This window comes from Ictidomys tridecemlineatus, chromosome 7 (genome assembly GCF_052094955.1).
Source record: "Ictidomys tridecemlineatus isolate mIctTri1 chromosome 7, mIctTri1.hap1, whole genome shotgun sequence".
In the NCBI taxonomy this organism is placed as follows: Eukaryota; Metazoa; Chordata; class Mammalia; order Rodentia; family Sciuridae; genus Ictidomys; species Ictidomys tridecemlineatus.
In genome coordinates, this window is record NC_135483.1 from 46,722,247 (window position 1) to 46,736,138 (window position 13,892).

Sequence of the window (13,892 nt, forward strand, 5' to 3'; positions counted from 1 at the left end):
TATACTCACACAGGGCTTTTATTTTAAAAGCCATGGATACCACGTAGCAAGAGAAAGAAAGCCTGAGCAAGCAATGGAGGTATCTCATACACCATGTCCCCACATTGTAACTCATACAAATATTTACCTTTTCTGTATTGGAACTGAACTACCACAATCTGTGCAAGAAATTTAGATTTCAGATTCCCAGTGTGAAGATCTTATCTTTCTTTAGCCACATAATGACACAGGCAGATTAACCAATTAGGCCACTAGAAAATCTTCAATGCAGAAACTGAATCTGGAATCACCAGAGTTTAGCACTTCAAATATCAATCAGAAGTCCTACCACCCTATCTTGGTTAGGAGTCATTCAGACATCCAGGAGTCCCTAGATATGAAGGTCTAGCTTTTCCCTACCCCTTTTTCTTTCTTCCTCTCCTACTGCTAATCCACATATCTCTTTTTTTTTTTTCTGGACTCCCTAATGACTCATTAATCATTTGAACAGCCAATGAGTAGGTAGTCTCTTAACTAACTGGCTAGTTGATGATGCATAGATAAAGGAAATTTCTTTCTCACTACTACCCAGATATGATCTCAGTAACCAATCACCAGAAAGAGTGCAGAATGGGCTGGTAAGAAGGATTATATTCCTTAAGTGGTAGAGCCAAAATAATGGGCTTCCTGAAGCCCTGGGTTTGATCCCCAACACTGGATGAAAAAAGTTATGCAATTTTTTTTTAAAGAGATGTATCCTTGCTGGGCACTGTGTCACACACCTATAATCCCCACTGTTCAGGAGGCCGAAACAGGAGGATTTTAAGTTCAAAGCCAGCCCCAGCAAAAGCAAGACACTAAGCAACTCAGTGAGACCCTGTCTCTAAATAAAATACAAAATACAGCTGGGGATGAGCCTCAGTGGCCAAGTGCCCCTGAGTTCAATCCCTGGTACAAAAAAAAAAAAAAAAAGGTGGGGGGGATGTATCCTGATAAAATCTGCAGAGAAAGAAGAAAGCAAAGAGTCACTCAACAGAGGGTCTATACTTTAAACATAACATAAAGAAGCAAAAATGGTCTCTTTATAGAATTCAATTTTTTTCCTGTGGACACAAATGTTTATTTCAAAAAGCAATTTCTTCTGACTCACTGATGTCATATCCAAGTGTTAGTTGCTCAGAATTCATTATCTCATATTACTTTCATCTGTGGCCCTCAAAGCACAACATAAAAGCTGTTTTCTAGTCTTAAAACATGCTTCACTCAGGACTGAAAATATAGTACAGAGTAAAGCACTTGCCTAGTGTGAGGCTCTGGGTTCAATCCCCTACACTATAAAGAAGAAGCCCACTCTGATTTGTTAGATTTCATTGTTTTTTGGTTTTGTTTTTTTGGTTTTTTTTGAACTAAAACCTAATGGCTTAAAATAGCAACCACTTATTAACTCATGATTCTCAGTGCTGCCAAATTGGGCTGAAATCAACTGGTGATTCTTCCAGTCCTTTCTCAGCTAATTTATGCTCACTAGACAGCTGCTGGTTGACTGGACCAGGACAAGCTCAGAGGAGATAGCCTGTTTCTAATCTACATGGGCTCTCATTCTCCAAAAGGTTCTTCTGAGCTTGAAGTTTGCACATGATTCCAAGAGACAAGCAAAACAGAGGTAAGACTTTGGAGGTCTAAGCTCAGAATTGGTCTATCATTACTTTTACCACATCCTTTTTTTCAGTACTGTGGATTAAACCCAGGAGCCCTCTACCACTGAGGCACACCTCCAGTCCTTTCTATTTTATTTTAAGATAGGGTCTTGCTAATTTTCTCATACTAGCCTTGAACTTGATATCTTCCTTCCTCAGCCTCCCAAATGGAGTTGCTGGGATTATAGGTTTGCACCATCACACTTGGCTACTTTTACCACATTCTGTTAGTCAAAGTAAGTCACAAGACAAGCCTGGATTCAAGGAATAGATAAGTAAAATATCATTCATAATGGGAGGACTGTAAAATCACACCACAAAAAGGAGCAGATCTAGACAGAGCAGAAAGACGGTGGCCATTTTTGTAACATTTGAAATAATATATAACAGACAGTTTCCTTCTAGTTAAGTATTAGATGAAAAATTGCTACACCAAATGCCAATGTACAGAGAAGAGTCTGTGCATTCTATAATTTGAGCCTATTCTATACTTGCAATAATTCTTTTACCTCCCTATGAGGAACTTTTTAAATCTTTAGAAGATATTAATCACTATGCTTTTCTGGAATTTTTTATGTCTTATCAGATCCAAAATATTTGAAATTCATTTTTTAAGTACCTTATCCATAACACTGTAGTAAAATTTGATGTTTTCCTCTTTGAGTTTTTATGACTGGCTGTATTTTTCCTACTATAACTTTTGTGACTAGATAGTACAAAGGTCAAATAAATGTGCATGATTAAGCAATACAACCTGACATTTTTAGAGAATAACTCCCTTGGATAAGGAAAGGGAGACATACCTGAAAAGTGACAATCCCTCTTACTGTTCCTTTGTACCTCTAGATGTTTGCCCACTACACACATGATCCTGCTACAAATTTATGAGAACATTCTCTGCTGGGAATTCTAAGTGATACAGCATTCAGCAGATAGCGCATGAGAAGGGTTATTAACCAGGCTCATGATGCTGTTTCTTGCATCTATTTTCAAATAAATCAAGCTCTCTTTACACCAGGATTGTAGACTTGAAAGGGAATTCATAAATTCCCATTCCAAGTCCTCATTTGATAAAACAAGATCCTTTGTCCAGTGTTACACAAGAGTATAGTAGAATCCAAGGTCTAAAGACACCACATGGCTTTTCAAACATGAGAATGGAGAACTAACAATAAAAGCAGCACTTACCAGAAGAAGGATTTTTTCAAACAAGTACACTTCTTAAGATTTCATTAGGTCAAATGATGATCAAGTTTGCCAGGTAAGGACTGTGAAAGAATCAGATTTAGTTTGACCTTCAGAAAGGGACTAACCACAGATTTCACTAAATTAGGAATATGTGAAATACTAATATAGTTTGAATTTACATATCATATTTGTAAAAATGAGGAAAGTTTCAGTTATGAAAGAAAAGGACTTCTGTAAATGACAATACTGATTTTTGTTTGAAAGCCTCTGGTGCTTTCCTCTATATTATGACATCCTCCCAAACCTTCAAATCCCAGAGGAAATGCCAAAATATTCATGAAGCTCTCCCAAACCCTCTCACTGCTTGAACGTTCCTTGCATTGAATAGAAAATCTCCTCACTCTAAGTTTCAACATTTTCTTGTGTAAGTCAACTTGTATATTTATGCACCAACACACACTTCATTCATTCATAGTTTAGTCATCTATTTAAGGAGTACCTACTAAATGCCAAGGTCTCTTCTCAGTTCTGGGGATAAAACACTGAACTAAGAGACAAAATTCCTTATTTCTTGGAATCACATTAAGTGGGTGAAGGAGGGAAATAAGTAAAATTTAAACAAACAAACAAACAAAAAGGGATTGAAAGCACTGGGAAAGAGGCACAATTTGAATAAGGTGATGAGCAAAGGCTTCATTAGGTGGTGGTTGAATGAAGAACTGCAGGAAGAGAGGGAGCAAAGTTTCCAAGTGAGTAGCAGGGGGTGGGGTTTAGAAAGGGATAACAGCAAGTGCAAGGGCCTAGAGCCAAGTGAGCCAGGCATATTCAAATGAAGAGCAAGAAAGCCCATGTGGTTGGAGCAGAATGGCCTAGGCAATGGCTATAAGAAAGAAGTTTAGAAAAGAATCAGGGCCATTTGAACAGAAAAGTTGGTAGGGTTAATGAATCAAAGGCACCAATGGTTAACTCTAGTTAAGAGTTGTGGTACCAAAGGGAAAGAGAAAGCACGTTGTTATTGGTAAGTGGAATACTCTACTTGAGAATGAAATTCTAGTTAGTTAATAAGGCCTAGAGTGTAACTTTTGAAGTGTGAGCTGAGGTAAAGAGCAAGATTATCATAAGGATAGATACAGAAGAATTGAATCCAATGATTAAGGTTCAAAATTGGAGCGCTAAAAAAGGAGGAGAGAGTTATCTCAAAGCAGAAAACAACCTCCACTTAACAGGGTGCAAAAGAAGTAATGTTTTTCAAGAGAACTGGGCTTTAGTTAGAATAAGGAGAAGGGATTGTTCATGAAAAGCATTGATATAAAGAAATTTACTAAGGAATGACTCAATTCCTGAAGGTACAGTGGAAGGGTTTTGGGCATTACAGAGAAATGAGATAGTGGAGTCAGACTATGGATTGTACAGAGAAGCTATCTGCAGGTTACAGTGAGGAAGCTAATGATGCAGGCTTCTTATGAGGACTGGAGGGAGAGTCCTGGTGAACAGTACAGAAGTGGAGACCAAAAAAATGCTGGAGGGAGGCAGGGGAGGAAAGAGTATTCTTCCATAAGCAGCATGGATACCTGAAAGCATGAGAAGAGACAGTCTTATTTCAACCCTGAGGGCTCCCTCAATTTGCTCATTCCTGCTTTATTTTATCTATCATATACTTTCTCCTTTTCCACATTAGATTGTAAGCTTTGATGCTAGCAAGAATTCCTTACTTTTTTTGAATTTCCCTATTCGTTGCCAGTAGTAAGCACCTCAGTAAATATCTGTGCAAGAAACAAATGAACACATCTTACAGAATGGAAGAGTTGGTTGAAAAAGACAAATTATTTCCTCCTTAGTCTTCTCCCTAAGAATTCCCTAGAGCTCCCTAACTCTGGAAATTTTTGAGTCTAGTTCTGGAAGCCCAGGTGGTGCTACAAAACCTGGTGCTTTGTGAGTCTGCTGATAATAAGAACAAAAAAAAAAAAAAAAAAGGTGGGGGGGGAAGCTCTCCTTTCCCAAGCTGTAAGAAGTGAAAATTCTGCTTATAATGATGCTTTTTCGCTGATCATTTCTTTTTGGAGTAAAGACTCAATAGCCAAGCCAAAATGTGCAATCTCTTTTGATTTTTCTGGGGAATTTGACCATATGTAGTGATAGTTGGTAACAAATGATAAGGGCAATGAATTTACCATAAGCAAAGGTTGATAATCCTAGAGATCTATATTACCAAGTGCCTCTGAATCATTAAGGAATTGATGAGACATGGGTCTAACAGATTATTTGATATGGAGGCAGGTTTGTGGCAGGAAAATCAAAAGCAAAGAATTTGGAAACACATCAAGAATCAGATCCTTATCCAGGATGTGACCAAAGAGTTCTGTCTGCCCCAGAAGGTGACAATCTCTTACTTCCCTATCTGGGCTTCACCAGGGCAAAGCCTGGTGGCCAAACCCAGGTTTGGCAACACTCTGTGGGTTTGTGAGTCTCCTTGTCTGCCCTAAAATGTAAGGTCTTCCCTTTTTTTTTTTTAATAATACCAATATGATCACATCATTCCTTTGCTGAAATCTATTCAGTAGTATCCTATCACTCTTAGTGTAAGTCTGAACACCCTTACCTGACACAGAGGGTCCCCAGGATGTAAACCACTCCACCCTTTCTCTCCATTCTTCTTTCACCACTTTCCTCTTCACATTTTATTTATTTTGGGGGGTATACCAGGATTAAACTCAGGGGCACTTGACCACTGAGCCACATCCCCAGCCCTATTTTTGTATTTTATTTGGAGACAGGGTCTCACTGAGTTACTTAGTGCCTTGCTTTTGCTGAGCCTGGCTTTGAACATGTGATCTTCCTGCCCCAGCCTCCCAAACTGCTGGAATTACAAGCATGTGCCACCACACTTGGGCCCCCTCACACTTTACATTTCAGCAAACTCAAATTTCTTTCCATTTCTAGAATATTCATGCTGTAGACCTGATCCCTTCATAAGTGCTTTTAACTCTTTTACCAACTAACTTTCAGGCCTTAGCTTTGTGGCAAAGCTCCTTGCCTCCCAGATGGGTTTGAGTCCTCCCTACTACATGCTTCTCACACACTGGCCTCATGTCTAACTACTTTAATAATTACTCAGACTATAATTTCTAGGAAGGCAGTAACTGTGATTGCTTCATGGAATCCCACTGCATTTGCAAAGCCTTGTCTCATTTAAGTAATTTTAAATTTTGCAAAATAAGGAGTAATTTTATTTTTATTTTTTAATAGCTTTATTTTATTTATCTATTTTTATGTGGTGCTGAGGATCAAACCCAGGGCCTCGCACACACTAGGTGAGCGCTCTACCGCTGAGCCACAACCCCAGCCCCAAGGAGTAATTTTAAATTTTGCAAAATAAGAGAAATAATTTTTAAAATTTTAAAAAGTTATGTGAACATGCCATCCTGCTTAACATAAATAATAAAATGTATTATATATGTCAGGTTATCCTAGCAATGAGCTATGAAACTTTCCTTTATAGTACCTAGAAAAGTATATTGAACCCATTTGATACTTTTAAACAAATAAATGTCATAAATAATGACATCCCCCAAAATGTTTAATTTAGTAAACTATGATATACAGGCCACCAAAAAAAATACCATATCCATTTTATTCAATGGTTTGAATGTTCCCTCCAAAAATCTTTTGAAATTTAATTGCCAGTGTAACACTACTGACAGAGAGAAACTTAGGTCATGAGGACTCTTCCCTCATGGATGGATTAATGCTGCAATTGCAGAAGTGAATTAGTTAATGTGGATGTGGTTTCCTGATTTAAAACAACAATGTCAACAACAAAAAACCTCTGTCTCACATGTGCTCACTTGCCCTTCCACCATGTCCCACAGAGATCCTTGCCAGATGTAGGTGTTAGGCTCTTGAGCTTCCCACCTCTATTATTTATTACTGACCCAGCCTGTGGTATTTTGTTATAGCAGCAGAAGATGGATTAAGATACTTTATTTCTAGCTTTTCTATTTTTTTGATAATATGTAGAGAAAGAATAAAAATAAAAACAAGACACTATTGGGCCACATCAAGAAGTAACTTTATCCAAAGGGAATTCATATAGAAGATATATTTAACATCAATTCATATATTAGTAAGTTATATACACAGTATCACATAGGACATCCATATAAATGCAAAATAGTCTCTCCCAATTTCCAACAAACTTCTGGCTACCTTCTATGACATTTCCATGATAAAGTACAAACTAGATGAGACTGATTGAAGATGGCTATCTAGGAAATTTACAAAATGAAACAGACAAAAGATTGAAAAAAAAATACAGCATAAGCAGCAATGGGGTCCTGAAATAACTTTGGAAAGGTTGCCTAAGCACTACCCAGAGTGAACAGTTGTAAATCCCTGATCAGACTTTAAATTTTTAATGTTCTTACAATTTCCATTCTAATCACAAGGTGAGGTGACTAGGTTAGTGGGTATACTACTTTCTTGCTAAGTGCATGAGAAATAGTATGTATTCCCAGGAACTGTCACTTTAATATACATTTGTAATATATCTATTTACATGAGATGTGGAAGTCCATTTGGTTATTTTTTTTCTTTAAATACATTTAAAGAATGGAGGGTATCTGAATGAATGGTGGCACAACAGGGAAAAGGACTATTTTAATATAAAACAATATCCAAACAGCATGTGAATGTTCAAATGGTAAGGATTTTATACCATGATAATTCAGAAACTGTAAATACTTTTATTTCAAACTGAAGAAAGGTACCAATTACCTTTATTTGCTGAAATCATAGCCCTTATGAATAACACATCTATAATTAAACGGATCAAGAAATCAATAAAGAAAAATATTTTCTAAAGGGAACAATTCTAGTGGAACCAGAATAAAAAAATTATGAAGACCAAATCAACCTGACAGTGGTGCCTTCCACTTGTCCCATGAAAATAATGGCTGCTTGTGACCAGAGGTTTCCAAGTGGCCTGTGCAGATAACTCCAGGGCTGCTGAGGATGTGGTTAAGGAAGGAGCATGAGGAGCAGGCCCAGGGCACTCAGAGAGGCTCCTCTCCTACCTGTTCACCCACACATTGAGAAACTGTATAAGTCAATATTTAAAAGACTTCCTATATATAAAAAGAAAAATCTAAAAACCATAGCAACATATTTATGCTGTTTCCAAGCACACAAGCATATCTATGCTGTTTCCTAACTGAAATTAGGACCTCTGAGACAACAAAGGCTCCAAAACAAGAAAGAATGATCAGTTCTTTCTCCTCTATTGACAATGCTGAAATCACTTATTGACTATTGAACTGTCCCACGGAGTGGAAGCCTACTAGATAGGTACCTTCAAGTTATCAGCATATACCCGGGGCCCAGATAGCCAAGGGAAGAGCGGTGACTGCTCACCTGGCTAAGCAACCATGACAACAAGTAGCTCCCTTCTGAGCCAGACCTTGGCAGTGAGCTGTTTCTGAGAAGCCAAAGCTGTTCACAGCTGACAGCTCACCTTCTTTAGATATTGAAGAGAATAAGGGCCGTGAGCTGTGGTGCGGGTTTTCAATGACACTGAGAGGCAGGTCTATATGTTGCTGTGTACATCCACTTAATGGTAAACACACAATTATAAATGATAAATTACTAATTGGCCAACATAGAGCTATGCACAATGCTTGGCACATAAGTCCTCCATCAAATGTTACTGAATTTGTTTCTGAAAATGTAATGCTTACCTAGTAATATGTTCTGAAGGGCAATCACCAGGAAACTAAATTATTCTTTAAAACAAACAAACCAAAAAAAGCGCATTAAATCCACTCTATCCTAATGCAGTAGTGGAAAGGGATTTTTTTCTTTTATTTTCTTAAAGTTATATCTGCTATTATACTTAATGGGATATATTTTGGATTTAGGAAATAATACATTATTAAAATGTGATTTCAATAATAGATAACTGCTATCATGACTTTAAAAATCAAATAAAAATGCTACTTAACAAAAGGAGAAAATGCCTAAATAAATCTGTATAAATCAATGTATGTGACCTTAGCAAGGAAAGTAAAAAATTTCATTTTCTTTTTTTCTTTAATAAGTAAAATCTTTCATCAGAAACAAATGGAATTCTGAATTTTTACCTTATATGTTTGGTCCTCATACCTTTTCTGGACAAAGCAATACTAACCTATTTAGCAAATCTCAGATTAAAATAATCTAACAATGTAGATATGGGACAACCTGTAACTATGCATCTATGGAGTCCTGAGCATCATATTCAATCAATGAAAAGAAAGGCCAAATCTGAGCACATTTACAGTATTCCACAATGAAAAAAATCTAGAAAGGCAAATAAAAATAGCTTACTCATAAGAGGTTCTTCTTGTTGATTGTATATTTTAAAAATTGAGTATGTACTTTTCCTTTTCATGAAGTCCTATGAGAGTACATGCTGTTTTGTAAATTGTGCAGTGCCTAAACTGTAGCACAAATCTGGTGCACTATAAAGGTAGTTTTTGCCCCGTGGAAAAAGACTGAATAGAGATCTACAGAAACAAATTCAATATTGTCTAATTTAAGAAGCTTTCTCAATCAATAGTTATAGACATTGACCTGTAAAACATTTACTGTGAACAAAGTACAGCCACCTGAAAAATCACATCATCCCAACAATTTTTCACTCTTTCTACTGACAAACATTTATAAATGGCAATTTTATTATATAAAAGTAAACAACAAAAAATCAGCTTTCCCCACACTAGGTTCTAACCCAAATAGGCCTAACTGCAATTATTGTAAATCACTAGCAATCACTGAATTGATTGGGCAAACATGGACTTGGCACTGTCTCCCTCAAAAAATATAAAAACTACTCTTTAAACAGATATAATTCAAATAGAACTAGGTTTACATCATGAATGCTGGGGTAAAAGTACATAAAGTAGCAGATACATGATTGTGTGTAAGAAATGGCATTGTTCCTTTTAGCATAAGAATTCTGCTTAAGTGGTCGTAGCTCCTTTTATTTCACGGCTGGATTCTTGGGAGGAAGGAGCTTGTATGTGTTGAAGTAGCCCACCACCTGCTGGGGAACCTCCGCCAAAACACACTGGGCAAGTGCTTCTTTTGGAGCCTTGAGAAAAATAAAACCAAAGTAACTATTAGTAACCAAAGATTTACTGTTTTTTTTGGGGGGGGGGTACTGAATATTGAACCCAGAAACACTTTACCACTGAGCTACACATCCCAACCCCTTTCCCTTTTATTTTTTAATTTCGAGACAGAGTCTTGCTAAATTGCTGAGGCTCTTTCCTCAACCTCCTAAATTGCTGGGATTACAGGTGTGTGCACCACCATGCCCAGCTTTACTAGTTTTTGATAAAAGACAAGAGACATTTTATCATCCAGTAAAAAGCTGGAATTCCCAGTTCCTAGGCTTGTATTTTTTCTTAGGAACAGTCCACAAAATACGGCATAAGCTAACTAACCAATGTTACTTATAATTGCTGTTATTATCCCTGCTAATACATGTTCAGGACTTTTTTGGTGCCAGCCTTTTAAAATTTGATGATTTTTGTTGTTGTTGTTGTTGTTTGCTTTTCTTTAACTTTTAACTTGGTATTAAATTATTTTACTTCCTATGAGTCTATTATTATTTTAAAATAATAATAGATACATAGGAAGCTACAAAAATAAAGAGTGGTCCCATGTATGCTTTACCCAGTTTTGTCCAAAGATAACATTTATCTGACTATAAGTCTAAACCAGGAAACTGATATTGGTACAATTCACAGAACTTATTCAGATTTCACTGGTTTTAGATGCTCTCCTGTACACCATAAAAATTCTTAACATGACCACTTTTCTCCTCTCCCATTATTAGTAGAAATATAAAATGGTATAGCCACTCTGGAAAAATTTAAAAATTGCTTTAAAATTCAATATTCAACTACCATAGGACCCAGCAACTGTATACCCAGGTTTTATCCCAGAGGAATAAAAACTTATGATCAAAACAAATGCATGAATATTTATAGTAGCTTTATATGTAATAGACAAAAACTGGAAACAATCCAGATACCCTCCAATGGGTGAATGGTTAAACAATATGTGGTACATCTGCATCCTAGATTTCTACTCAGCAATAAAAAGAATACATGTAAATAGACTTTCAAAATAGCTTTCAGTGTGATTACTGAGTCTGATAGCCTTCTATGAAGGTTATTTAAAAAGAGTAATATTCACAATCTATTTATAATCATACTTTATGTGATTTCTATAATTTCACATATCAGATTAAATTTCACACATCATTATAAATCAGATTTCTATATATTCTTTTCAAAATGACAGCCAATACCCAGGACTATCTTTTAAAAATCACTTTATAATGTTACTAGGGCTTATAGATCATTTGTAAAATATGCCAGTATATTTAGTTGTTATGAGAACAACTAATAAGGCTTTATTACAACTGATACAATGGGGGAAAATGGAAAGTGTTTAAGCACAGGTGGATAAGATCCTTTAACACAAACATTGTTTTTTTTTTAAAAAAAAATAGATAATATAACTACATTGAGGGTCGGGGGGTGGGATACATGCAATAATGCAACAACCTGAGTGACTGACAGAAAAATTATTCTAAGTGGAAAAAGACAAGTCCAAAAATGTTACATTCTGTACAATTCCATTTATGTAACATTCTTCAAATGACAAAATTACATAAATGAAGAACAGATGAGAAATTTCAATAGGTTAATGAGGGGTCAAAGGTAGAAGGGAAGTGGATGTGGCTATAAAAGGATAACATGTGGGATCTTTGTAGTGATGCATCTTGACTGTATCAACATTAGCATCCTGGCTGTGATTCTGTATTATAGTGCCATATGATGTTACCACTGGAGCAAACTGGGTAAATCAGTTCTCTAAATGATTTTCATCAAACCAACTTCCAATCTGGTAAGTTCAGCATATACTTGGATAGAATTTTTTTCTGTTGTTACAAAGGTAAAGACAAAATAAACCTTACACTATTCATAATAATACCATTTTAATAATCTATCATATAAACTACAAGGAGAACATAAAATACAACCATGTCATATCCAATCAGAGCTCTCATATGAAAAGGCATTTATACATCCTTGAATACTGCACCAGTAGTCAAGCGCTTGATTGGAGACAGAATCTGTGTTCAAATACCTTAGGGTTTTAACAGAGAGGAAAGGTACTCACGTTCTGGAACTGTCTGAAAGGCACAAACTGGACAATATCTCTGATGGCCATCTCACCAGATGGGGAGCGAAGAGGTCCCCCATCACCATCCAGAAACTCCATGGCACTGAAGTCAGCTCCTCCGACTCCAACGATGATGATGGACATAGGCAGCTTGGCAGCATTAACTATAGCTTGCCTGGTTTCATCAAGGTCTGTGATGACACCATCAGTAATAATCAAGAGCACAAAATATTGCTGCCAAAAAAAGGGAAGTATATCCACTGATAAGGTCAAGGTCCCAAACAATAAAAGCAAGGATTAATGATATTTCTAGCCTGAAGAGTCATTTGGTCTCTCTCTTGCTCATTTTCTTCTCCCATCTCTACCCAGAATACCATCTGCACAAAATATTCTAGGATTCTCTGATGACAAGGAAATTGACTTTTATAAATACTGTAGGTTCATGAAAAGTGCAACACACTACAAAATTGGGTTGGCAAAATAAACAGATGCTAGGCATCTAAATGTCCAAAGATTAACCTTCCACTATGCATAGGAATAAACATCTTTATTTAACTGAAACATTAACTACGTCCAAGTATGGATCAAGGAAGCAAGTAGAGACTCCATTCTCAAAAGATGAAATACATATGGAAGTAATAGAATTATTTACCCAACTAAAATACACCTTTTAAAAATGGACATCGTTTAAAGCAGTAAATCTTTCTTTCAATTTTGTCATTTCTGAATAAAACTTTTCAGAGATTAGCAAAATGGTCCTTAAAGGTATGACTCCATCTTTTGGACCACTCTAGTCTAGAATGGAATAAGATTTCTAGTAGTAGTTAACAGGTACTGTTTCCTGTGACCCAGCACTACACACATTATATGAATTTTCTTATTCCTCCTTTTGAGCAACTGTTGGAGGCAACTTCCCACACCTCACTTCTGAGAATACTGAAGCTAAGAGAGATTGGGATCCCAGGTACAATCAGCAATGGTCAGCTAATTCAAACCTCTGTAGTACTGTAAGAAATTTGTGGTGCTAGAAATATAGTTCAGTTGGTAGAGTGCTTGCCTTGCATGCACAAGGCCCTGGATTTAATCTTAGCACCACAAAAAAGAAAAAAAAAAAAAGAAATTTGCAACAGCAATTGATGTCAGTCTCCCCAAGCCTTATTTTGTGAAGTCCACCTCAAAGAGGTAGACAATAGCTTTTTTGCAGGGGAGGGTAGAAACTCAAAAATGCACTCAAAAGACAGAGGGGAAAAAAACAAACTTGTGAATGTATCATTTTGTTGTTTCCTTTTAATTATTTCTAATTTAACAACAGATATTACTCACAAACCAACAATGACTATATCATTACCTCTTCCTCTTGACTTTGTATTATGACAGGCCAAATAAGCAGAAGTACTGCAACAGGAGCAACTACTAATCCACAATTTTCCCATTTCCTGAACACAAAAACACTTACAGAAGCTGTCTTCTGTTGTGTGGCTGCAGCTGCAAACCTAGCCACATGATTTATGATTGGAGAAAAATTAGTTGGTCCATAGAGTTTTATCTGAGGAAGACAGGTCCGATAAGCCTCTATGATGCCTTGGATTCCTAGATCCCAAAAAAAGGAGTATTAAAAATCTTTAAGCAGAAAGTGTTGATTTATAACACTAATATAATCCTATATCAACATATGTTACTTCAAGAAGCCAAATATTCCATTCGGGTGCTCCTCTAAGCACCACCCCCCGCCCCGACACACACACTCACACAGACACATACATGGAATTGGGGATTAAAATTAATAACACTTTA

The 13,892-nt window shown here is 36.5% G+C and overlaps 1 protein-coding gene across 1 annotated transcript in view; it reads right to left on the bottom strand.

The window, feature by feature from the left end:
* Positions 1-6,911: 6,911 nt before the first annotated feature.
* Positions 6,912-13,892, bottom strand: part of Cpne3 (copine 3) — a 55,919-nt gene continuing 48,938 nt past the window's right edge. The window contains exons 14-16 of the mRNA XM_005328633.5: positions 13,555-13,688; positions 12,096-12,332; positions 6,912-9,990 (exon numbers count right to left, since the gene is read on the bottom strand). Of these exons, the coding sequence (XP_005328690.1) occupies positions 9,880-9,990; positions 12,096-12,332; positions 13,555-13,688 (482 nt within the window). The 3' untranslated portion in view covers positions 6,912-9,879. The remainder of the gene's footprint in view (positions 9,991-12,095; positions 12,333-13,554; positions 13,689-13,892) is intronic.